Source organism: Calypte anna, chromosome 1, assembly GCF_003957555.1.
Source record: "Calypte anna isolate BGI_N300 chromosome 1, bCalAnn1_v1.p, whole genome shotgun sequence".
Lineage (NCBI taxonomy): Eukaryota > Metazoa > Chordata > Aves > Apodiformes > Trochilidae > Calypte > Calypte anna.
In genome coordinates this window covers 7,881,222-7,908,090 of record NC_044244.1, presented here as the reverse complement: position 1 = coordinate 7,908,090, position 26,869 = coordinate 7,881,222, and the positions used below count along the sequence as shown (strand labels likewise).

At 40.1% G+C, this 26,869-nt stretch overlaps 1 protein-coding gene across 2 annotated transcripts in view; it reads left to right on the top strand.

Annotated features, from left to right (window-relative positions):
- Positions 1–207: 207 nt before the first annotated feature.
- The window catches only part of GRM3 (glutamate metabotropic receptor 3), a 44,886-nt gene continuing 18,224 nt past the window's right edge, over positions 208–26,869 (top strand). The window contains exons 1-2 of one of the 2 annotated variants that reach the window (XM_008493027.2): positions 208–705; positions 12,044–12,899. In XM_008493027.2, the coding sequence (XP_008491249.1) occupies positions 208–705; positions 12,044–12,899 (1,354 nt within the window). The remainder of the gene's footprint in view (positions 706–12,043; positions 12,900–26,869) is intronic. The other variant, XM_030449449.1, reaches the window with a different exon arrangement.

Below are 26,869 nucleotides of genomic sequence, written 5' to 3'. Positions count from 1 at the left end.
TCACATCCCTTAACATTGTTCTTAATGCTTTCTTGATTAAAGTTTTGTTAAAGCTGACATGTCCTTCTGCCTTTTCTAATTCCTTCCATCCCTTCTTTTAGGGGTCCAGTGCAAAGACTTGTTGGCTTGTTCTTCACTGGCTTATGGGACACCACTTCAAATCTGGCAATGGATCAGAAGGACTGAAGAGCACTTTTGCCTCCACCAATGTTTCTTAGAGCTGCTAAAACAGGACCGATGAAGATGTTCACCAGACTCCAAGTCCTTGCGCTAGCTTTATTTTCCAAAGGAGTTTTCCTTTCCCTAAGTGACCACAGCTTTGTAAGGAAGGAAATTAAGATAGAAGGAGACCTTGTCTTAGGTGGCCTATTCCCAGTCAATGAAAAGGGCACTGGAATAGAAGAATGTGGGAGAATCAATGAGGACAGAGGCATCCAACGCTTGGAGGCCATGCTGTTTGCCATTGATGAAATCAACAGAGATAACTACTTGCTGCCAGGAATAAAGCTTGGAGTTCACATCTTGGACACATGTTCCAGGGATACATATGCCTTAGAACAGTCTTTGGAGTTCGTCAGGGCATCTTTGACTAAGGTGGATGAAACAGAGTATATGTGCCCTGATGGCTCGTATGCCATTCAAGAGAATTTGCCATTACTCATTGCAGGAGTCATAGGTGGTTCCTATAGCAGTGTCTCCATACAGGTAAGTCACAGGAGCCCCATCAGGTGAGAGTCATTTATCTCCAATTCCTATAAGAGAACAACTGCTTACATAAGTCTTAAGCAAGTCTTAGCTCAATCACTTTAACCTAGAGGTCAATCTAGCATATAATTTTTACTGAATTAAATTAGTTTTATTCCATCTTTTAAACAGTTTAAAATTCTGATGTCTGTCCACTTTCTCTAGTTGTAGTCCTGAGGCCATCTGAAGTTTCCATAAGTCTTAGTATTTATTTTGAGCTTTGGATTTCATAAGATTTTTAAAACTTTACATTCAGATGTTTACTTTCACACCAATAATGAACTACACTACCTGTATTTCTGTATATATTTATTCTGTATAATATATAGAATATATATTTATTCTGTATATATTTATGCCTGCCACTCTGCATGTACATAACATCTCTCATCCAAATAACAGAAATTCAAAATTAAAGAAGAAAACCTTATCTCACTTCCAGGCTGGAATAGAATAAAAATGGCTAACTAGCAGAAGCTTAAATTACACCTGACCAAACAATTGTAAGTTTTCACTATCTAATTAAGCATACAGAAGCAAACGAAAATTGTTCTGCTGACTTCAGTGAGCAAGGTCTCAAATATCCCATACAGGCAGTACAGTTTCTGAATGGATTCTAAATTTGCTGTCTTGCTTTTCTTTTTTTTCCAAAGACAAGTTTTGCCAGGAAACATCACTGGGCAAAGTGCAGTGTAAGCACTGTCAGAAGTCCAGCACAGAAGACAGATTTCCTCAGAATATCTTGCTCCCTTCTGCTGGCACATGTAACTTTTTTTTGAGTTTACAATATTGATCCCAAGGAGGGTCTCAGTAGGGTGTTGTAGAGCTGCAGAGTATTTAGTAGCTTTCAAGAGTGTAAAGTTACTGATGGGTTAAGTGCTCCCTATATCCTTCCAACTCTGGTTGTATTAAATGCTTCAGTTGCAAGGGGTTAAATATGATGCTGAGTCCTTTTGGTCTCTCCTTCCTTTTTTACAAATTCATTACAAAACTCTTAGTTTTGGCTTTATTTTGTTTTGTTTTGTTGTTGTTGTTGTTGCTGTTGTTTGCTTTGGGGTTTTTTCACTAAACGGACATGGAGAACATAGATGCCCTCTTTTTTAGCAGAAAATATATATTTTTCCACTCCAGAATAGGTACTTCTATGGCAGTGCAGCCTCAGATGTTCTAAAGTTTCTCAACACTGCCAGTGTGCACTATCCCCAGGCAAAAATGTCCCCTAGTTAGCCTGCAGCTGGCAAAACTGCACGTATGTCATTATTTTGGGTTAAATTAAATAAGCCATTCCACATCACTTATCACCAAAGTGAGTGGTGTCTTAAACTCAGATTCAGGTAGGCTAAGACCCTGCATCTAGTATTTTCTAATGGACAACTGCAGGATTCCAAAGATACCAAGCCTGGACAGTGCTGGACACAACTGAAAGAGGCTGCTGGACTACCATGAGCAAAATGATTTTTCTAGGCTGAATACAGGCCCTAATTACTGCTTTGGTGTCAAAAGGAGAAAACATTCCTCTCACTTCAGACCATTCCAGTCCTGACTGTAATCACAGGAGCCAAGAGTTCATGCCAGGCCCTTTTTAGTCACAATTGCACTGGGGAATTGGCTCCTCTTGTCAAGGCATTAAAACCCATCAGCTTGAGAGCAAGGCCACTTTCCACCAGCCATGCTCTGATACATAAGTAGTTCAACAAATTACATATTATTCCCTTGTGCTTTCCACTATGTGACAGAGCAGAACCTCAGCTATCATCCACATTAAGAGTGCTTTTGCCCACTACAGACCAGCTAGCGTGGCAGGGATGTATTCTTCACCAGCAAGGGTCTGATCATTTGAAATACAAAGTGCAATTAAGTTCCAGAGTTGCAAGAGATATCTGAAGAGGACAAATGATAACTGCAAAACCTTGGGCAACACAAAGTGTTAAGGAAATTATTATTCACTGCCTAATCCAATCAGGCAAAAGGTATATCAAATGAAACCAGCAAACGTCAGGTTGTTGTGGATGCTAAAAACTCAGTGAGTTCAAGAAAGTGACTAGAAAAAGCAAGGAAACTCTCTACATATACCACCTCTGCTTCAGCAACTCCCAGAGCTGCAAGTATCTTGGTGGAGAGGTGCCAGCAGTTTTGCTGTACCTTTGTTCTTGTTGTTTGTGGTCAGACTGTTTCTCAGGCCACCCTAAATTCAAATGTGCCCGAAGGACATGAAGTAGCCTGAAAGGCACATCCATAGAAGTTGTTATAGCTGAGGAAATGCTACTGATATTTCCTTTCCCCCCAGAAACCCTGAGGCAAGCCTGCTACACTCCTACAATGGCCTGGGGTCTCTTGCTCAGCATCTGTCGATGTATCTCTTTGAAGCATGTCTCTGGAGATCACTGGCAAAAGAATAAATATGAGGCAGCAGATTGGATGCAGCAGGCACTGAATATACAGAGTATATACAGATGTTTCATGTTCCGTATGGAGCAGCTGTTAGATGGAAATCATAAGTCCTCATAAGAGACTTTCTCAACCAGTACATGTGAAAATGGCAACAGTTGTATTCACATCTGTATGTTGCTCAATTTTCAAAGCTTATGAGGGATGTTGAAACAATAGTTATATCTAATTTTGTTCTATACGGCTTCACTATAGTTGTTAATAACTGTTAAACATAAGATCTTTCTTACACATTTTTCAGAAAAATAAATCATTCAGTGTGTCATCAGAATTTTCCAACTAGAAAATAAGTATTCACATGATTACTTTCCCTTGATACAGATTGGGATGGCTGCCCTTCAATCTCTTTTTTCTAGCTTTCCTTTAGATTTCACAGTCTAGGAAAGAAGTTATTAACCATTCACTCCTTCTGCTCATCTTATTCAGATAGACAGTCATGACTTTTGTTTCAGAAGAAATTCCCTATCAAGAATAATAGATATTGCAGACGCAGGCCTGAAGATGTAAGCAGTTGAGAGCTGTACATTTTGATGCAACACCAGAAGAGACTTCCTAATTTAGAGACAGCCATCTGTACAGAGTGGCTTCAGTAGCCACTGAAATGGCACCACTGCTGAACATCAAACCACATCAGCAGGAGGATGTGCAAGTCTGAGCATCCCTATTCCCTGTGCGTTCAAACAGCACTCACGGTGCTGGGTGCTTACAGATGTAGCCCTGTACAGTTTTTCTCTTTTGCCTGAGAAACAGTCCTCTGGGCTGTTTCTTAAACTTAAAATAGACCACACTGAGATCCTCAGTTGAGAAATTGTTTCTACTTTTTTCTTTTCCTCCTGTGAATTTGCTGCTGTATTTCAATACCTTTTATTCTCCTCCTTTCACTCCCCCTTCCCAGAATCTTGTCTGGACAGCTGTCTGGCAAATCACTTCATGATGCTCCTGCTGTCAGATTTCTGCTTCTTTCATTATCCTTCCACCAAGGAAAAAGGAATTTGCTGGCAAATCAGCAGTGAACACCTTCCCCACTGAGTCAGTATGCACAATAGACACTTTTTGCAGAGACTAAAACCAACTAGAGAACACAGAATGCTTAATTATTTTCTGGTCAGACTAGGCTATTATCACTAATGATGATCTGGATAATTAGTTTTTAGATGGTGTGTTTAAATTAGCAGTGAGCCCAATCTGCACAGCATTTGATCTCTCAAAACCCAAGCCAGGATTCAGTCAATGAAGATCTCATGGAAAAAAAACTGTTTTCATGAAATAGAATTCTGACATGAGCTGAATCCATGATCAGAAAGTAAACTCTCCAAAGTCTGCAGACTTTTGGATTAGTGAATTTTCATTTGAGCAAGATTATCCATTCTCTCCTAATTTACAACAGATATTTCAAATATGCTTTCCTAGGAGATTGTCAGTGATGTAAAAAGGATAAGAAAAAAGCATTGCTCATTTTTGCAGCAGAGCACCTGTGTAACTAATCCAAATTTTGTGATTAAAGGACCCAGGTCAGCTCTGCCAGGAATGTGTAAGCAGGAATACATCTCTTCAAGTGCTAGATTTTTTTCTCTGTTTCTGAAAACAGCACCCATCTTTTGAAAATGAAGATTTGGGGCTATTCCCCTCAGTCAAGTCTCCTGGAAACATTAAGACAATCCCTTAGATGGGCCAGGTTTGCATTTCCACATCCACTATTCATGTTGATACAAGGCTTTAGCCTGCTATAAAGTTACTTTATGCTACCAGCCCACAAAATCACCAGATTACAGTCATGAAAGTTATCCCAAATTAGAGCCTCATGCATAATAAAATGACAGAATACAAACCAGTACCCAGTTGCCTTCTCCTGAATTTCTTGCTGTGCCTTAGGCAAACTTTAGCAAAAACCACTGGAGAATGTTTAAAGCTACATTACTGATATCAGAAAAGCTAAGGCCTCTCTCTTAAGTGAGTGACCACCTGGCATGAAGTGCATAATATGTAATAATTTACTGGCAATCTTTTCCTGGATGTTGTTTCTCCTTAGCCTTACAAGAGTGTCATGGGCTCACAGAACCTGAAAGAAAACATTCCTTCTCCGTTTCCTTCTCCAAGGATAAACCATCTTCCAGCCAATAAGTCTCAACAGTAAATTGTGACAATCATAACCATTAACATTACTGCATAATCCTTAGAACTACATTAAAAAATAATAATAACCACATGGAGCTCTGTTTCCCTGTGCATTGACCCAACAAGGATACAAGGAAGTTACTATGGGTGGGCTGCCAGGGTTCACCAGGGACCACACACCATGGATGTAATTTCTACTGTGCTTGCAAAGAAGCTTGACAGATTCTGGTGATTTTGTGCCTGTAAAACTAAAACAGACCCTCATCCAAAGATTAATTCTCTGAGATGGGCTACCTACCATCAGCATTTAAGCTACACATGCTTACTTCCTGTGCCTCCTTTAAACACTTTCCCTTTTTCTCCTCTGTTCTTTCTCTCCCTACATTGCCTTTCAGCCAGATTCTTGCTATTTGTTCCTCTTTTTGTTTCTATTCCACATTCAGAAACTTAGCAACCCCTAAACTGAGGTTTTCAAAGAACCCAAACAGCACTGTCTTTCCTAGAGATTTCAAAACCATGTGCACACCTCCCTCTGGCTGCTTCTTTGAAAATCCAGGGGTAACTGATTCCCATGCAGGTTTTTTTGTTGGGGGGAAGGTATTATTTTATTTTTTTTTTAATTTCCAGTGTGAGCATTTTTTGCTTTTGCCAAAAGGAGGTATTGTGATTTAAAAGGGATGGTAAGTAACCCAGGAGATCAGAGGTGAGAAGGAGCCCTATCATTTTACAAGGGGAAAAGGATGTAACTGCAAAAAAAAAAAAGTGGGTAAAAATAGGAACTAGTTAGGGATAGATTTATATCACCCACACTCATCTGTCCCTGACTAGGATGTATGCATAATTTAACAAGTCTCAAACAACCATATTTATCAGTGGTGGCTCTTTTAACTCCAGCAGCCATTTCATGGGTTTGCAGCCATCAGCCCCAGTTTTACCTCCTTTTCTCATCATGTGTAATTGTGACCGGAGTCACTGGCAGTCAGGTTGACCAAGTCTCAGAGAAGAGTTGCACTCCTCATGGATAAAGCAAGGTCTTCTGCACTGATCTCGTCAGTGTGCCAAATTACTGCTTAGTTTACTTCACTTCAACACTCAACTCTGTATGGAGAAAGAATGCATACACAAGAGCTCACTGTGCTATCCTCTGTAGGCAAAAAGATTTCCAGACAATTCTTCTCTCAGAGCACAACATTTCTCTGCATGTCCTCAGTTTACTTTAATTGCACAGGGTATGCATATAAAAAAAAAATAAAATTCTTGGGTCCTTTACAGAAATCCTAGATGTTATTCTGACAGTATTCCCTATTTCTGACGTTCAGTTCACAGATGCAGTTTTTTCACTGTTCACTGTTTCTAGATGTGACAGATATTGAGTCTGCTACAGATATTTAGCTATTTTTTACAGCTCTCTTCCCAAAACTTTCAGAAGAACAAGGTTTAAAAACAATGTTGAGTTCTCCTCTTCGCCTGCTAACAAAAAAAAAATAAAAATAATAAGAAAAAAATATAAAAAACAGATTGTTTTTTCCTGAGTTACTTTTTGGCAGAAATTTTGTTAAGGAACAACACTCAGTCTCTAGTTAACAGCCCTCTTAATACCACAGAGTATGATAGAAACCACAGCTCCAGTCCTGCAATGTGGCAGAAGATTACATAAGAGTAAAAGCCAGGCTGGGACTACTAAACAACTTTGTTGCTTCTGGCAACTGACCTTTAACTTTTAAAAGGACTGAGATGTCAGCACAACCAATGCATTCCCAGGGTCAGAGCCTGAATTCCACCAGAACCCAAATGAGTATTTTCTGCTGAAGGTGGTGACATAGCCCCTGTGTAGAAACTGGCTTTCACAGTGTTATTATAATATCCCAGACATAACACCCAGAGCTTTAAAATGGTCTGTGGAGAGAGAACCTTCCAGACTGACAGATATTTCAAATCAAACTTGTAAGGAACTGAAGCTCCTAATTTCCCTTTAAAAACACAACAGAGTTTGGACTGATGCATTTTCTTTGGTCTGAGCTGAGTAGTTGCATTTTCATCAGGAGATCTCCCCCTCCCAAATAAATCCAAACCATATTAGTAAGTCAGAGGTACCCAAGCCAAGTCACACTATTCCCAAGGTGAGAGCCATGAGTTTACTGAATGCCAAGAGGATAGGTAAAGTCATGGTGGAGCTTATCCCTTCAGTATTGTTCATATTTCTTGCCACAACGCAATCTGGCAGCACTGAAGGCTCACAGCATGCTGGGCTATATCTAAGACATATCTAGTAAATAGTTGGAAAATGTATTTCTACTTATTCAATTTACTTCTATTTATTCTGTTGCCATTGGACCACATCTGAATACTATGTTCAGCTTTGGGCCCTCCAATAAAAAAAATTTAATATATACAGAGATTATTGCAGGGAGGACACTTTCTTTATTTGGTTAAAATACTTTTAGATTTTAGAAAAACTAAAACTTCAAGTAAGCACTTAAAAACACCCTGTTAATTGGAGTAAATGCTTTAGTTGCAGTCTGACCTGAAGTTACTCAAATAATAACAAAAAAGCCCACACTGTAGATTACCATAATTTAGGAACTAGATAGAACATACACTGACACATTTCTTCAAAGTGGTTCTTCTTGGTTCCTGTGCCACAGTAATGACCTAGTCAATAGGACATCCTTGGGACATAGCTTCACCACAGTCTGTTGTGAGAAGCTGGACAAGAAACTTCTCCCCTGGATCAGAAAGATGTTTTCAGGAGAACAAAGGCAGTGACTGTATCTCCAATAGGACAGATTCCAGTTCAGAAAGAAGGGGATTGCTCCAGTTTTTCAACAGAAAAAACCTCCTTTACCTCAATCCCATTCTGCTCAGCAGCCTAATTTACTGTCTGTTCAAATCATCCACGGGAGTTCTTGTCAGTCTCAAAGGAGCTCTGTGAAATGAGATTCATTAAGCCATGTTAAGTGGTATGAGACTTCTGCATGGTAAAATTTAGAAGTACAGAGAGCATTGTCATCTTACAATGCATCTCCACCTTCCAACCAATGTGAAATACATAGTTGTGTTGTTTTGAGGAAACTGTATCCGTTCTAACATTTTCAAGAACTTTTTTTTCCAAAGTGTTTCATGTGCTCCCAGCTCCATGTGCAATCAAACAACCCATGTAACAGCTAAGAAGTGCTGCTAGAAGGGAAATTTAAATCAAAACCATCAGAATATATCTTACTGGCAGCAAAGAAAGTCCTACAGCCAACAGGCAAAATGTTTGATGGGATTGAATAAAACCATATATGAGTTTCTGAGACATATTGAAGTTACCTTCCTGACCCCATCTATCATCAAGATGCTCAAATGGCCAAAAATAGACTCAGAAACCAGAATCATGTGTTTGATAGTTGTACCTAATTCACTGCTTCTTGTGGAAAGGTATCAGGAAACCCCTTTCAGTGTTAGAAACTGGACTGTAATTAGTAATTAGTACTGTCACTGATGCACAGAGAAGCAGAAATCACAGATGTGGCAGATAAACATTTCCCATCACACTGGAACCTAGCTCTATTGCTATGCTTTGTTCAGAGATGATGTTGCTTTAGGTTGCAGACACAGAACACCCACCCTCATCTTCAAAGGTGCCAAGCATCTGCAGAAAACACCAGTTTTGACAGAAAAAAAACAGGCTACAACTGCTATTTAAATGCCAACATATGGATTTCAGGCTCTAATTGCATACACCATAGTTTGATTTCTTCCTGGAGCTTTGCCAAAAGAGATGATTTCACTTAAGAAAATTTGGATCTACACTGCAATTTTGAAGCTGTAGCAAACATCCCAGGGCAGTGTGGAGCTAGGGTGTAGCTATGCCTCAGGTGGTTCAGTCTCAGTGCACATAACTGGTTCACATTTCACTGTCCTCTTCTGCCCTGAGACATTGCAGAAGAGACATAGCCTTAGACAGCAGTTCCCCTCCAAAGCCTCTTACCTGTGCCTTTATCTTGTTACTCTTTTCATCAGGATTGGACTTTCAGAATCAGATGTTCAGATCAGCATGGAAATGGGTGGCCTTTCCCAGCTGTTCTGAAACTGGCTGCATCAGTTAAGATGGCATCTGAGCTCTTTGGAAAAATTAGTCCTTAAAATCAAAATGTTACAATATTCCAAAAAAAACCCAACTTCAGAATTTCCAGAAGAGTCTCCTGATCTGAATTAATAATCAATACAACTTCACTGAGTTCCACTTGAACCTCTCAAGGATGACAGGGTCACTATCCTCTATGATTAATCAGACATATAATTTTTAAATTTAGGTCTACAAAAAACCTACCATCTGGACAGCTTTCAGTGAAGAACAGTACAGCAAACAGCATCGTCACAGGGAAGATTTTGTCTTCCCATAGCACAAAAAGCAGAATTACAGGCAGTTTGCTGGGACCCTAGAAGTACAGAGACCTCCAAGGCTCAGAGGTTCCTTGTGCAAGACGAGTAGTTCTGTTTTGCTCCATATGGATACTTTTATTGCTTAGTCTAAAAGAAATTATGGCCAATAGAAAAGGTGCTTAATTTGCTAGGAGTATCTTTCTGTGATTTGAAGGCTTGACTACACAGTGAATAGCATTGTTTTAGCTAGAAAAATTAATTCTTTTTAGCCAGTTTGGGAAAAAAACCACAGAATGATATGTCTGGTTATCCTTCTTATGATTTAGCTCAAATAAAATAAATGCTAGAACAAACAGAGACAAGAATAGCAATTCAAGCCCACATGGTACTGCAATAAATGTTTCAGAATAGCTACACCAAGGAGATTCTTATGACCATGCCAAAGTACTGTTTTTGAGTGAGGATACATGAACCAAACCATGCAGATATGTGGGCAAGCAATCAGAATTTACAAAGCCACAGAGGCTTCACAATGCTCAGACCATGCAATGCACCTTGGCAACAAAACAAACCTCTTAGCCCACCCCATTGCTTCAAAGCTGCTTGTTTGAATCACCACAATGGGAATTAGATCCCACATTTCCAGCAAAAGGCAGTGTAATGCATGGTACCATCTAACAGGGTGGTCAGGGGTGCATCAGCTTTCTTGAGGGGCAACAACTTGTTCAGCCACAACACTTTCCAACAACGTTCCTATACCAGAAGCAAATCTGCAGGGCATTAGCCAAAGCTCTCTGTCAAGATACTCTTTCCAAGCAGTGTAGAATAGGACTTTGTTGTTATTTAAACAAAAATAAACCACTCTGAGTGGTTTATTTTATGACGATGTGTTTCAGCTCCTCAGACACAAGCACCTAGAGACCAGAGACACCAGTGCATCCTGCCTCCCCTGCCTATTGCCACAGAAGGACAGGAGATAAGGGTCTCTCTCTGTTTGTCATTTCAGGTAGCTCAGAGGGCTGTGAAAGGCACTTTGCATGCATGGTTAGACAACAGAGTCTGACTCAGGCAATAGGTTACACCAGTTTACACTGGGAGATGAACCACAGCGAGACTCTTGTCTAGTGCCTGCATTAAAGAAAAGACAGATTTTAAATCTATAAAATCTCAAGAGGTACGGATTGCAATTATAAAAAGTAATATTTTTTTTTTTACTAGACAACCTATTTTGCTGACATCTGAGCCTCTAAAATATTCCTTGTTCCAAAACAGTTTTTCAAAACAGTCCTTTGCCTTTGAATTCTCACAGACATAGCTTTTGGTCAACAAAATATCTGGGGGAAATGTGAACAGTTAATTGGTTGGGTAATATTTATTAAGTTTCCCTTAGGAATCTCAAGCAGACTATTGCTTTTCAGATGGTTCTATCAGGCTGTGCTCCAAAATCAGTTTTAAATTTAATTTACTGGACACAACTTCTGTGCATGAAGAGCAGAACTCCAAAGTCTTCTTTTTGTCATTTAAGAAGCAATCACAGGGGAAAAAAGTCATAACCTTTCCTTTCTAGATATTATTGGGAGGTACACTGCTATGAGATTAAGAGTAGATTTGAGAATATTTAAGCAGGGACACAGCAACATATGAAGAAACCCACAGAAAAACAGGAGTTTGGATGACATAAATCACACAAGAAGGGCAATTAGAGATTATTAAAAGTTTCTATTATTTATGAAAAGCTATAGGTCAATCTGACATTTTACAACACTGGAGGTGTACTAACATGGAACAAATATTCCCATCTCAAAAGGGCTGCAGTGAGAGCTGCTCAAAAAAAAAAAAAGAGTTTAAAAGGGTAAAAAGTAGAAGAGATGAGGACTCAGAGTTTGAATAAGTGAGGTTAGAAAGTTCTGTAAAAGGCCCATACATGTGTGTCTGCAATATTTGCTTAAAAGAGAAACTTATGTCTTATTGATATATTTTGTTATCAAACATATTGAGTCTCAGAGAAGATGAATCACACAATGACCAGCAAAGGTATGCAGGTACCCAGACCTTCATAAGGAGCACAGGCTGAGACTGAAGTAGGTTGCCCATTTGTGTCAAATTCTCTGTTGGTTAAAACAGACAAAAAAGCTCCATTATAATCTCAGTATCCCTGATAATTAATGGGGAAACAGAACAGCTATTCTGCATATAAAGAGAGCACTGCTCTCACCTGAGAGGTCATCAGCATCCTCTACCCACACCCTCAATCTGTGATCGTCAGAACATCAAATAAAAAAACACTTTATGCGTTTCCCGAGATTTTTCTGTTCAGTTTTATAAACACCAGCCTTTAAAAACTTGTTTTCTCCCCCTTCCTTTCCAGGTGGCGAATTTGCTCAGACTCTTCCAGATCCCCCAGATCAGCTACGCCTCCACCAGTGCCAAGCTGAGCGACAAATCCCGCTACGACTACTTCGCCCGGACCGTGCCCCCCGACTTCTACCAAGCCAAAGCCATGGCTGAAATCTTGCGGTACTTCAACTGGACCTACGTGTCAACGGTGGCTTCGGAAGGAGACTACGGGGAGACAGGGATTGAAGCCTTCGAGCAGGAAGCTCGCCTCCGCAACATCTGTATCGCCACCTCCGAGAAGGTGGGCAGGTCCAACATCAGGAAGTCCTACGATGGTGTGATCAGAGAGCTGCTCCAGAAACCCAACGCCAGGGTGGTGGTGCTCTTCATGCGAGGGGACGACTCCCGGGAGCTCATTGCGGCTGCCAACCGCTTCAACGTTTCCTTCACCTGGATTGCCAGCGACGGGTGGGGCGCCCAAGAGAGCATCGTCAAGGGCAACGAGCACATAGCTGCTGGGGCAATCACCTTGGAACTTGCTTCCCATCCTGTTAAAGAGTTCGACAGGTACTTCCAAAGCCTCAACCCCTACAGTAACAGGCGCAACCCGTGGTTCAAGGACTTCTGGGAGCAAAAATTCCAGTGTAACCTCCAGAACAGAAAACCACATAAAAAGGCTTGTGACAAGCACTTCACCATCAACAGTTCCAACTATGAGCAAGAATCCAAGATCATGTTTGTTGTGAATGCTGTGTATGCGATGGCCCACGCCTTGCACAAAATGCAGCGGACTCTGTGTCCAAACACCACCAAACTCTGTGATGCCATGAAGCATCTGGATGGCAGGAAGCTGTACAAAGATTATCTCCTGAAAGTAAATTTTACAGGTAATAACTTCTCTTTTGGTACATACAGAATGTCACTGTTATTAATTAAATGTTCATTGGTCACAGTAAGAGCCAGATAAGTTTCCAGTAGCACCTATTATTGAAGTTCAGACCAACATGGTACCCAGACAAGGCCATTCCTGTCACAGGAAGAGAGAAAGAAGAAGAGTGATGAGGAACATGGTGAGAATTCTAAAAATCCCAAAGCTTGGTGCTCCTCCTGTTTCCAGCAAAAATAAGAGGTGGAGATGGCAACAGCTGTTCTTGGAAACGTTACCCACACCCCAATTTCTACTTCATTCACAGCCAGGTAGGCTTCATCTGGGCACGTTTGGAGGCCAATGGTCATTTCACCACCTGCTACACGAGCAAATCACCCACTTTGTGCCAAGACTTGGCATTCTTTTCCTTGATTTTTAATGAATTTCCATAATGGCTGGACTGTGGCCAATGGCTAATGGTCTTGCAGCAGTAAAGCAATAAATCCTACCATGAAATCAGATCCATATAAAATGTTTAAATATGTGGGATAGCACGATTATTTATGTTACAGATCCTCAGGCTCAATGACAAAGTATAAAAAGATAAAGATGAGCAGGAGGCTTGTGGAGAGAGAGTAGATGACCTGGCAATGATACCAGCAATCTTCATGGGCACTGGCTGCCCATCTCTGTCTTTGCCATCACATATGACTGAGTTTAGGCTTATTATTAATATTACACAACAACAAAGCTAGATAGATCGACAGGGCAAACAAGTTAGAATAGAGCATCACGTATTTTGGTTGTTACATGTATGGATTTCTTCTGAAGCACCTAGGTTTAGCTTGTATTTCTATGTATCATTAAACTTATATCTCAGCTGTCTGAGTTGATAGTAAGAAAACATCATGCTGTACTTTGTAGGAGAACTAGCTCCAGGAGGAACTGAAGGATAAATATGTGTATAATACAGTATACTCAGTCCCAAGAGACCCTCAATACTGGTACAACATTAATAACACTGAAAACTATGTGAAACTGTCAGACTGGAGCTTGAACTTTTCCCTCCTTCAGAGATCACAGCATTTTATTCAAACCATCTCTAGAAACTACAGACTATATCCCTACATCTTCTCCCAGTGGAGGGGTCTATGGCTGGTGTGGCTAATACACCCCTTTCTTAGGTATGTGTAGAATTCCTGCCTGTCTCATTCTGTAGAGATCCTTAGGACCCCTGGTCCCTCAGCATACTGGTAGCTGACTTGTTCAGAGCACATCAGGGCTTTCTGCAGCCTCTGTACCTTTCTTTACTATGGAAATAAAGGAGGGGCAGGTGGTCACATTCTACATGTTAACACATCCCCCAGGTATTAATTCAGGAGGACCCAGGAGCTTGATTATGCTCTACTAACAAAGACACAGTCATAAAGAAAACATAATGCTCTCAGCAAGAGCAGCTGGGAATTGAGATGCTTCAAAACCTTCATCTGAGCTGAAGCTGCATGCCTGGCCTGAGCAACACAATGCTTGTGCTCATCATGTCACTTGGTCACCCGAAGACTGCTGCATGTGTAAGGATAGTCAGATGCCATGATGTATAGAGATGCACAGGCAACGCATACATCTCACATGTCATGCTGTAACTGCATTTTATGTATTTATTCATTTCATGTGTTATAGGCAACAGCCTAGGGACAAAATGAATCATCCTTTCAGGCTTTAAACCTATGGAAAACAGGAACCATCACTTTTCGTCCTCCTCCACAGAGTTCTTAAAACACCAAAGCTATTTTCTCATTTGTCAAATCTCTTGTTGAAATAAAAAGGTTTTAGCAGCATAGTCCTTCCCAAAGCTGGGTCCTGACAGACTAATGACAAGGGACAGCAGAAGTGTGCAATGTGCTTCTGCTCCTGCCAAGGAGACACTTCAGGCAGCAACAGCCAACCCAAATTAGCAGGCAGTTTAGTAATTTAAACTTCAATTATTTTGAAACTTTTTCTGTCACTATGGGTATTTTTATGAGATTAAATTCATATACTCTTAATAGAGGCCAGTTTTAGCCTGTCAGTGGACAATATTAATTTCATTATGATTCCTAATCGTTCTGTAATGCAAAGATTTTTTAAGCACTCAAGCATTTTTCCACCCAAGATTTAGATAGAAAGCTAAACTAACCACAATTTTTCACCAAAACTATGGGGGGGAAAAAATCATTTAGAAACAGCTAGAAAATTTCATTTTCATTTTGATTGACATATCTTTTATAATTTTTATGAATTGGAAGTTGAAGCTTCTCAAGTTGAGAAAAAAAATCTATGTCTGTCATTTGCTAATTTTGAAAACAGAAGTCTCCTTTTGGAATCAAATTTATTTGCTTTAAAATCAACACAGAAGTCTTAAAACTCTGTAGAGTTTTAGGTTCAGTAGATTTTATTTCCAATTTAAAACTTTAAAAAAACTGTTGAGTTGCTATTCAATGCCTTCGTTGTCTGTATTTTTCCTAGCGTACAGCAAGATTTTCTCATCTCCTTTTTCTTTTTCCATTATAATGTCAATTCATGTTTTAGTGTCAGTGATTTTTGAAAGCAGATCAGTGATTTTTATGTAGTGAGAGAATGAGCAAATCTCTAATGCCTTTTCAAAAAGGTCTGAAATTTTAATACAGAGAAGCTACGTCTTTGATTTCCATGGGACCAAGAATTTGCCTTTGCTCCCTTTCGGTTTAAGAAAGTCTCTGGGTGTCTTGTTAACACAATTTCAGGACCTTGCAGCATGTTACATTGCATCAGTGTTGCTCTCATGTTTCCAGCTCCAAATTTGAGCACAGATACCCAGTACTGAGACAGGATGGCATGGAAGTTACCAGCCTGTCAGGTACACTGCAACCAAGTGATATTGGGAATTTTCTTACTTCTTTAGCCTAGGTTGTGATCCTCACCCACTAAAAGGAATCAGGAAAGAAACAGAGCAACAGATAACCATGTTCCACATAAACAAACAGCTATTTAAGCAACATCTCCTCTGCTGAAAAGCATGGGCACTGCCAGATGAGCCCTGCCTGCACAAACCTACAGCTGACCATGAAAAAACAAACACCAAGGACCCTAAATGTATTCTCCTAGCTTCCAAAAACAGGTGATGGTGCATTTCAAACACACCAGTAAACAACAGGGTGGTTTTATAGGACTGGTGTGGGAGTGGGTAGAAATTTAGCCTACCCTCTTGAATTAGTTCTGGTTAAATTCTGATTACAGTTAATGGAGGGGATCAGCACTCAGAGGCTGCCATTCAGCCCACATGAGTTATGATTTGCCCCTACATCTCTAGCTACTGACTACAGATTGGAGTACAGAGCAAATGAGATTTTGACTCCCCACCTAGCTGAAAGCCTGAAGTGTGGCTCTCAGGCACAGCAGTAATGGGATCTGTAGGGAGATACTCAGGAACCATCTAACAGCAGGGTTGGAATAGAGGACAGGTAGGATTTGTGGCCTCTTGTGCTGCTGCTGCCTCTGATATCCTCTGTGACAGGTATTTCATTATCTCAGGGGTCCTACTTATGTCTCCCTTTTCATTAAACTGAAATAACTCCACAAAACTGCAGTGTAGCATGAAGGCAGGATGAGACTTCATTCCTTATTGTCTGAGATACACTGAGCACATAATTTTCTTTCAAATCAGTAAGAAGTATGTGACGAATGTCGTGATATTCCAAATCCTTTCAGTAAGAGAAAAAAGATGCCTGTGCCTGATTCCCACCTCCAGCAGGAACATCTGAGAATGCAAAGCCCAGCCCCTAGATAAACACACCCACTCCATCTCAGTGCTTGCTTAGTTTTTCAAAGAGATATAGATTGGTTTATCTTCTTGATCTTCCTGTGCTCTGTGTTCCCTCCTGAGGGTACAAGTGTAGCACTTGATGTGATGAAGATGATAAAGAGATGCTGGTTCAAGAGGCTCTTAGCTTGTATTACCAGAACAAAGAAGTGCAGAACAAAAGCAAAGGTCTCCATGGGAGAGTGAACAAAGTAAACTCAACTTCTCACCATCACACAGCCATTGCTTGGTCGAGGGCAGCATGTGGGGGAGGCTCTCTGGAGGGCTATGAGTCCTGGGATAAACCCCAACTGAGTCAGAGCTCCACATATTCAGAAGCCTCCCTTCTTCTGGATGATGGAAGGGCCCAGTGCAGCAACCAGCTCCTGTTAACTGATCTAGAACCTCTAAGACACTGGGATGAAAGGGAAAAGCAGAGTTATCACTGCCCACAGGGACTATTGCAAGCCTTACAACACTTGACACAGGCCAGAACAGTGGAATTTATCATGGATGGTGTGAAAGGGGTGTCCATCCCTTGGGATAAAGCAGCAGGGTCCTGCACAGCTGTGCCACACATGTTGCTAACTGGTCCTCCTGGGCATTGGGCTCCAGGTTGGCTAAGGGAGAGGAAGGGCAACAAAGACATTAAAGGACAAACTTTGGCCCATGGCAACTGAGATGGTTATATAGGATCATAGCCTTGTCACCTAAGGGCATGGGACTGGGCTCCAGCTTTCCCCACACCACTGTTAGCAGGAGTGATGGTACTGCAGGACCAAGTCTGCTGTGACTCTGGCACAGGAGTGTGTGGGCAGAAGGAAGTAGAATTTTGGGATGTATGTATGTCCACCCTTCTTCTGCAGCTTCCTGAATCTCCACAGTAAATGGCAGGAGGAATATGACTAAAGCATTAATCCTAGAAATTAGATTATTAAAAAATGTTGGCATCTCATTTTTAGAGCACTCAGTGTCCTGCCCTACCTTATTCCACAGCTACAAGAACCACTCTCATGTCCCTTCCTATATTAAATTCAGAAATCCAGCTCTTCCATAGCAAACCTATATCATAAAATCTAGCTTACCCCGGGCCAAATCCTTTCCTAACAACTAATCAAAATGAGAAAAGTATTGTAAGTAAAGTTTGATTTTTCCCCCTTACATTCACTGGACTTTATGACAAAACTTTTATTCCAGCCTAAGTTTCTGTGGGGTTTATTTTCTTTGTTTTCGTCCTCCCCACTCTGCCCCTGTCAACATCCAAATAATATGAAGCCAAAACACAAACTCTCCCTCTCATTTACTCTCATGTTCTGTGGTGGGAACAGACTTTTATGAACCATTTATGTGGTGACTGTTCTATTCACGTAGGAAAGAGATTAAAAGTCAAGGTCTGCAAGAGGCAGAAGTGACCTCACTGCAGCCCACAGCAGCATTGCTTAGTCCCTGCTCTGGGATTTAGCCATAAATATTTCCTGTCAAGAATCCACTCCAAAGGTCAGTGTCCTACCAGGCCTGAAAGGAGCAGAGACCAATAAATGATGGATCTGCAGACTACAAATGCAGAAACTTGAAAGGCCAGGTATAAATTTACAGCAGGGAGCACCCATCAGTAGATATGCAGGCTAAAGCTGGAGGTCGCATCCCAGGTTCTAAAGCAGATGACCCTCCCACCCAAAGAGATCCTCTTCATTGGGTCAGATTCCCGTCTTCTCCAGCACTCAGGCAGTCAACTGTGAGGTCCTCCTGCCCCACACTGTGTTGCTTTTTTGTAAAATAAACCAGAATATCACTTTCAGTTAAAGTTAAAACTTTCATGGGCAGAAGGTATCTAATACCTGGATAATCACAACCGTCTTAGAAGTGTAGTTCATGATGGATTTGTGGCCAATGAAACCAAGGAGAACATGATATTCATTTAAAATATACATTAAGAAGGTGTCTAGGATTTATAGAGAGACTTCACAGTATTGTCCCATATTTCTCTCTATATTAGAGCTACATTGGTACACACACAGACAGAGCTGTAGCAAAATAATGACAGGCTGCTCAGCCTGCTTTTCCTGCTGACCTCTTACATTTTCTCCTTCCTCCAGCTGCCTCTTTGCAGACCTAACTGCTGATGTGAATCTGCAGTTCCTTTTCTTTGGGCAAACCTACTCCTCCAAGAGGTTCCTGGACAGAAATCTCTGTTTAGCCCTCCCTGAAGTTTTTCATATGTGTGTATATTCATACATTTTAAAATTTGTTTATAAGCATCCATATTTTCATATATATATATATTTAATTGTGTATATCAAAGTCTCATAATATACAGAATCATACAGTTAATGAATAAATCGGTCCTAAGAGCCCTCAGTAGCTCTCTCGTCCAATCTGCTTCAAGATCAAACCAACTTGCTCAGGGCTGTATGAATGTAAACTGGCTCGAGTTCAAACCATGGAACCTTTTCATCCTCATGTTTAGGTTTGAGGTATCACGATGGCAAACAGTCTCATCTGTGCATATTACACACTGCACAACTTAAGACAGGAACTTGGGCTGGCAGCAGGACACAGACATTGACATCTCTAGGGTACAGTTTCCAAATAGAATTTTCATTAAGAGTTCTCTTGCCATGATGGGAGGTCAGTGACCTACCTGTTAATGGTGTATGTTATCTTGCTAGAGACCATCATAAAATGCTGCTTTTTCATGCTTCTATTTGGTGCTAATTAACACTAACAGGACTGAATCAGCAGGAGTAGAGGTCAAATTTTGTTCTTACCTCTTGAGATAAGCTCCAGCAGCAGAGGCCAAGGTGTGTTGGACCATTGCTTTCCAGATAACTTGAGTATAAGATATTTCTGGCTGCTGCCACCAGTGCCACCACTGCTTGCTGCCACCCCTCCTCTGCCTGTACTGGACACTGTGCTCCCCTGGATTAACAGACAGGAAATGTAGTGTTAAGGAGACACAGAACAGCAACAACTTTTCTTCATAGTCCTCAGGAAGACTCTGGAAGTAGCTTTTGGCCCCTACCCATCTGGGTACCATTCCTGGAAAATTGGAAGAAACAACAGTCCAGCAATGACCTCAAAATTATTCTAGCAGCATATGTAAGTGGAGGTGCTTTGACATGCCTAAAACAGCAAATAACTCTCCATCTCCATCTCCTCTGCTTGAATATTTATACAACCCACCACTTCAGCTGAACTATGAAAAACTGAACACAGTTGTCTTTGCCTCATATATAACTTATAATCAGCTGCGTTGGTCATATGAATAACGGGGCCTGTAGGCATCTTATAAATCTCTAGATTGCACAGCGCCTGTGAGGATGAGATAAGGCATCCTGTGTTTATAGAGACACACATGACTGAAGAGCTGAACAATGATTTTCTTTCAGCTCACATATTTGAGAGACAGAAGGCTTGGTAACCTAATTTCTCTAAATCACAGACTTCTGCCTGCTGCTTGTTTTATAATAATCATTATTTCATCTTTTGTTTCACTGGCAAATGTCATGTGAATCCCAAACACCAAGAGTCTGCACAGTCAAAGTGCTCACAGGAGCAGGAAGATTCACACAACAGTTTCATCCCCAAGCTGTGCACACTCACTTTTCCACTCCCACTGGTCTCTACAACATAAGGACAACTCAGGACATACCATGGGATTATATTCTTATTCTTCATGCAAATGTACCTGTGAGAGATATCCACATATAAGAGAAATGATGCCAGGTCTGCCTCTTCCTCCTTGTGACCTGGAAGAACAAGACATGTGAGAAAAGGGTTTAGTCAAAGATTCCTACCCCTTACATTTGAGCATCTAATTTGGCTCTGAAAAGCCAAAGAAAGGACCAGATTCTGTTCTAGTACCTCCTAGAGCACTTCAGCACTTCCAGAAATAATCTGCACTGGTTTTATATGCTGAGGTGTTATTTTAGGGGCTGAAAAGGTAGAGGTTGTGCTCAGAACATGACCACAGCAGTGTTATGATGACCAGGAAGGACAAGGACATGAGAAGCAGATTGCAAAGGGACACACCAGGGCAGTGAGGACACCCTGAGAAAATAAATCACTATTTTGAATAATCCAAGTGTGTCCTGGAGACTCCTTCCAGTGAGTCTCCAAGAAAACGAGTTTCAAAAGATTATGAAGGAAACTACAGAAAGTTACAGGCCCAGATGTCTAATCCCAGAAATAGCACTGTTATTTTTTACCAGACCTCTATTTCTGTTGTCAGCCAATAATTATGCTAGAAAAGCAGAACTGACAACATAGTCTGTAAAAAAGTATCTGTTCTCCTGAAAAAAGAAAAATCACTACATTCCTAGAAGACATGGTTTTTTTCACCCAGCAGAGCACAGTGCCAAGGTATTCCCACAAATGAAATGCAGTGTGGTACCAAAGCAGTGCAGCTGCATTAACATGACCCTAACCTTCTGTCCAGCCTGGTGCTGCAATCATGGATCTTGATCTGAATCCTACATCACTTCTATGTGGTTTATTTCCAGGGAAACCTGTCAGGAGCTGGCTGATGCACTTGTATATGCTAAACTGAACCCAGATGAAAATGAGAGTACATTTCAGCTTTATGCAAAGCCTGACCTATTCCCTTCAAGTTTGTCTCTGCCCATTCCTGACTCAAAGAAAGAACTAGATCAGTGGTAATCATGTTTCTCTCTCTCAAAGGGAGAAAGGAATTCAGTCCAACCTCAAAACATCACCTTGTGTACATTTTACCCAAGTACACACAAACGTTGTGTAAATGATCAAAAATGTAAATGTTGTAAGTCTTTGTGTAGAGTAAGTTTCAAAGCAAAGCCTGAAAGGATTTGCAGACCCCATCACAAATTCATCTTTTGTATTAATTCATATTATTATTAATAATAACAACTTTAATAGATTAACAATATGAGCTATTAATATAATTATGTTTATATTTATTATTTCTAGTAATAGAAGACTTAGTGAGGATTTCTATTAAAAAATCACTTAGGCTAGGAGAAGAAATCTAACTTCTAAAAGAGAATTCAAGAATCAAGAGGCTCCGTGCTTTCTTGGAGCAGAAAATTTTTAGGAATGAGTACTTTTCACAAACTCATCTACGCAATCCACACAATGGCAACTGGATGGACCTGAGAGACAAATGTGTTAAATAAAGGGTGGCTTTCTTTCAAATCCCCATCTGCTAGAGCTGTGTTTCTAAACACCTTTAAAAGCATATCAGAGATTATATACTTTGGCATCACTGCAATATTTATGGCTATTTTGTTAGCAGCTACAGAATATAATGTAAAAAGATTTTCACTGCTGTTATCTGTGTGAGTCATTTCCTTTTGTTTCCTTCTTCCTGCCATGAAAGTGTAATTTGTCTGAGGATATAACCAGTGAACACAAAGAATACTAAAATTCTTCAAGGCAGGGGAAAGGACACACATATTCATTCACTGGGGTATCAGACACAGAGACACTTCTAACACAGGAAGACCATAAAATCCAAGCTGTATCATGGTTCAGTCACAAGAGTGATCCTTTGATTTGCTTCCTCATCCTTTGGTCCGGCCATGGAGCAATAAATCAGCATCAACTCACCTGCTCTCTATTGGGATGTAAAGGAGGGGTTCTGCTCTAATCCAGAAATTAAATCATCTCCAAATATAAATCCTTAAACTTGAGGCTTATCAATCATAAAATACTTACTGAGATCATTGACAGCAATTCTGTGCTCTCAGTTTTATCTTTTCTTCTTGAGAGAAGACCTTGCAAGAATTAGTAGGACATGCATGTTGTAGGACAATGCACGTCAATGAACACTGACGATGCTGAGAGGGAGGATGTGCTGCCTTTGTAGCTGCTGTGTGATATGCATGAATTAGCTTTAAAAGTCAGGAGTTCTTGTCCTTCATCTCACTATCTTTTTACTTGTTAACTTTTACTACCTTTTTTACTTATATTGTTGTGAGTAGCCTGGTTTGGCTTCTCAATTGGCTGACTCAACTTTTGGTCATTCATGAGATAGACTCTACTTACTGACTTAACCTGGAATAGTAGTAGATGTGCAATTTAAGCCATGTCATTAGTATCTAAAAATCAGTAAAAAGAAAACCCAAACTCAGGCTTTTAAAAAGGGAGATGAGTCCAATTTAATGTGTCTGGAGAGCTTTGCTTAAAGCTTTAGTTTGACGATTTCTTCATCAGTGGTCAAACTTCAAGCCAACCAGATTTCATATCTTCTCTGACACAACCCACTTTGTAGACTAATAACTGGGGAACTGCCAATGGAGGAGGCTACCAATTGTCAGGATGGCAGCTCAGGGTGGCATAAGACACTCTAACTAGCCTTAGGTTAAAGAAATATAGGCCACTGGTTTCTTGTACATGTACACAAATGTTTCATTTATATTCAGAGAGAAAACATAACCACTCCAGAATCTGACACTATCACATGTGTGAAACCTTTACATTTCCAGCTGAGCTTCAGATCTTCTTTGCCTTCCACCAATATTATGTCAGATGTACCAAATATTATAACTGAGCAGGATATGTCTGAACATAAAGGTCCCACTGTAGCATTGTTTCTTTATTCCAGCTCTGAAGCATCCCACAACTCCTTTTTTTTCCCACAAAATGTTCGCTGAATTTGAGTGTCAGTTATTTGAAAAAGATACTCTCCTTAGAATTTGCTACTTATGGTTTTATTTGCCTAGTAGAAATACAATTTCATTTTTCAAACTACCTCATTATTAGCAATTTGTAGGAAGATTTCTGAGAGTTTTCAGTAGCTTCTTAAAAAAATAATAGAATAGAGTCATGAGATTCGTAGGAAGAGGCAATATCTTTATTAGACTGCCCACATACCTGGAAAAAACAAAGAAGCTTTTGGCATAACATCTCTTTGCAGTATCTTGTCTTACATTTTGATCAGACCTTGTGTTTCTAAAGTATATACTTTTAAAGAAGCTAATAAAAAGCTCTCAGTAATCACTCTGCAAATAGATAGTAATAAGGACATTTTGGAAAATGAAATTGTATTTCCAGGAGAAAATGAAAAGTCAATATACTGAACTCAAATCAGAGCTGTTCCTTCAAAATAATTTAAGGTCAAATTTCTTGATTTTTAAAAATTTTCCTGATGACCTAATGAAGTGAAATTGTAGCTGAAAGCTTGTGCACTTCTATCTATAGACTATTTTGATAAAAACACTGCCTTTCTTATCAGCTTGAAATTTCTTGCATCTTAGATCATCACAGTTACAGAATTACTATTAAATAATGGTTGCAGTATAAGTAATTAAATCTATGTCAGCCTATCTGATCTGGGAGTGTCTTCATATCAAGTCAATTAGGAAATATCAGCCAAAGGATATTTCAATGTTCTATTTCAATGTTCGTTTGGTTCTGATCTCTAAGGACAAACTCTCTAACTAAATTATTCAGAGCACTCTCTGGAAACACCTTTCTAATTCTCAAGTCCCAACAGAGGAGAGAGTGTTTTAACCAACTTCCTTTAATATCATATTACCTGAATCTTTTCATATTTCTTTCAGATTGACAAAGGACAAAAAAGTACTATTAGGCATTCAGCACTTTCTTAGCCATTAGCTACTCTGTGCAATCTGGGCGTGGAATTAGCACATCATGGAATAGTGCCTCCAAAAAGAGAAAGGTTCATGACTCTGTGAAATAACCAAGTCCCTCACTTAGATCAAAAGTAAATTTTAGCAAAATGAAAGCACAGTTTCAAACTCCTTCAGCTGCAACCTGGACATACAGAGAAAATAGAAGTAATGGACTGCACCAGTGCCCAGCACTGAGGTTAAATGGGAATGTTCCTCATTCACAAGTCCAAATTGGATACAGGGAGCTCATAACCATGGAATTGGCTGAAAGTCCCACACAAAATCACCAGCTCTGAAAGCAATGTGAATGGTTAGCAGTTGACAGATAACTCATCAGAAACTCATTTTTCCTTAGACCAGAACATTTCAAGAGATACCAAAAGCCATCCCAGGACTTACAGTTCCAGCTCCCAAGCTTTTATGTTGTCACCCTAAAAGTGACCATTACTCTTTATAATTGGATTGGGTTTCCCTTGCTTCTGCTCACAAAATAACTGGTTGGTCTGGGGGAGGAGTTAGGCAGTTTAAAGTCATGGTTTAATTTCCTTTGTAATTGCAAGTTGATTGCTAGTACAAATTACTTTACATGCATTTTGCCACTTTTGCCAGCCATTCCCTAAAGTGGATAATCTTCAAACAGTGGTATTGATAGGAAAGCATTCCAATGTTGGAATCTCACAAATCATTGTTGATAGTTGATAGTTGATTCGTGAGACGAACTATCAACCTAGCAGATTTATTTGAAAAATACCCAACACTTACATTTTTTTACATGAATGTTTTGTTTATTTTAAAGTTGGATTAACACAACCTTAGCAAAAAACTTCAAGAAGCTTTCAAGGAATATGATTCATAATTTTGAGAAGTATAATGACTACAAAACATGTGCATGCTTTCTGCATTTCATGTCTCAAAACTGAAATCCTTTAAGACATCAGAAATTCTCTTTTTAATTCCTTAAATTTCCTTAAAAATATAAAAGACTTATTTCATAACTTCCTTGATGCAAGGTTCTACCTTAGCATTTAGTTCATTCTCCCTGAGTCCTAAAGACCACAGCTATGCCATATCACACAAGATGATCAGAAGGCTGCAGCACTTCTACGACAAAAGGCTGAGCAAGTTGTTCAGCCTGGAAAAGGCTCTGGACAGGCTTTATAGGAGCCTTCCAGTGCCTGAAGAGGCTACAGAAAATTAGACAAGGGACTATTTATAAGGGCATGTAGTGATAGGATGAGGGGTAACAACTTCATACAGGAAGATAGTACATTTAGATTAGATATTAAGAAGAATTCTTGCTTGTGAGGGTCATGAGACACTGGCATGGGTTGTCCAGAGAAGCTGTGGATGCCCCATCCTTTGAGGTAATCAAGGCCAGGTTGGATGAGGCTTGGAGCAACCTGGTCTAGTGGGAGGTGACTCTGGCTATGCAGGGGGTTGGAATCAGATGATATTTAAGGTTCCTTCCAACCCAAACCATTCCATGAATCTATGATTCTATAAGCAAGGGGATAGCACAAAACTAAAAATGTAAAACATGATGCTCAAGGCAAGCATTTCACAAGAAAAGTGGATTGGGAGTTCTGTGTTCTGCTGAACTGAGGAGAATGACAAGATGGCTAAATTCTTCTAATCTTTTGGATCCTTGCTAGCTTATTTTGCCAGTATCTGCATGACTTATCTCCTGGACTGCTCTCTCCAATAAGCTCTACAGCAGTCACAGAAGCCTGTGCAGACAGCTTGCAAGAGAGACCCCTTCACAGGTATACTGCAGAGAGCATGTATGAGCTGCTTACTATCATCACTTGTAGCTTCATCATTTCTGTTCCAGTTACCTGACTGGAATTCACCTCACTTAGATAGTGTTGTAGTCACCCTCATGGTCAGCAGAAAAAAAAACCCAAAAAACAAACAAATAAACAAAAAAACCTCCAAAGAAACAAAAACCAAGTACAGATCAGCTGACTTATCCTAGATACCTACTCCAAGGTCAACCTGGGATATACCAACTCTCTTTTGTAGGACAGGAGCTTGGGATAATTAACTCATTTGCAGATATCCCTGTGATGGACCTTTGCAACTATGTATAGAAACATTTCTGTCTGTGACTGCTGCCAACACTGTTGGGATTGAAGATGTTAAACTTCCCCACAGTAAGTGAGTTTCTAACATGAGAGAGGAGCCACAGAGCTAAATGGAAAATCTGTAGGCACAGATGGGAGATCACAGGGAAGATTACATTTGTACAACACTGATTGGGATGCTCATACTCAGCTGTAACCCTGTGCCTCTCTCATAAACTGCCCTTACACCACTTCAGATTCTACACGTTTACATCACACTTTGCCTGAGCCATTTTCAAGCAAAGCTGATCCTGGGGATAAGGCATTCCCAGGTTAGCTCATGTTTCTTGAATGAGAAGAAGCAATAAAGTTTGAATTTTGAAATAATATCAAGTTTGAAAACTGATATTTTAAGCCATTCATTATTCATTGATTGAGGAGAATTGCAATTTAAAAACACTTCATTCTGAATGTTCCCTATACTAACTTAAATTGCCAA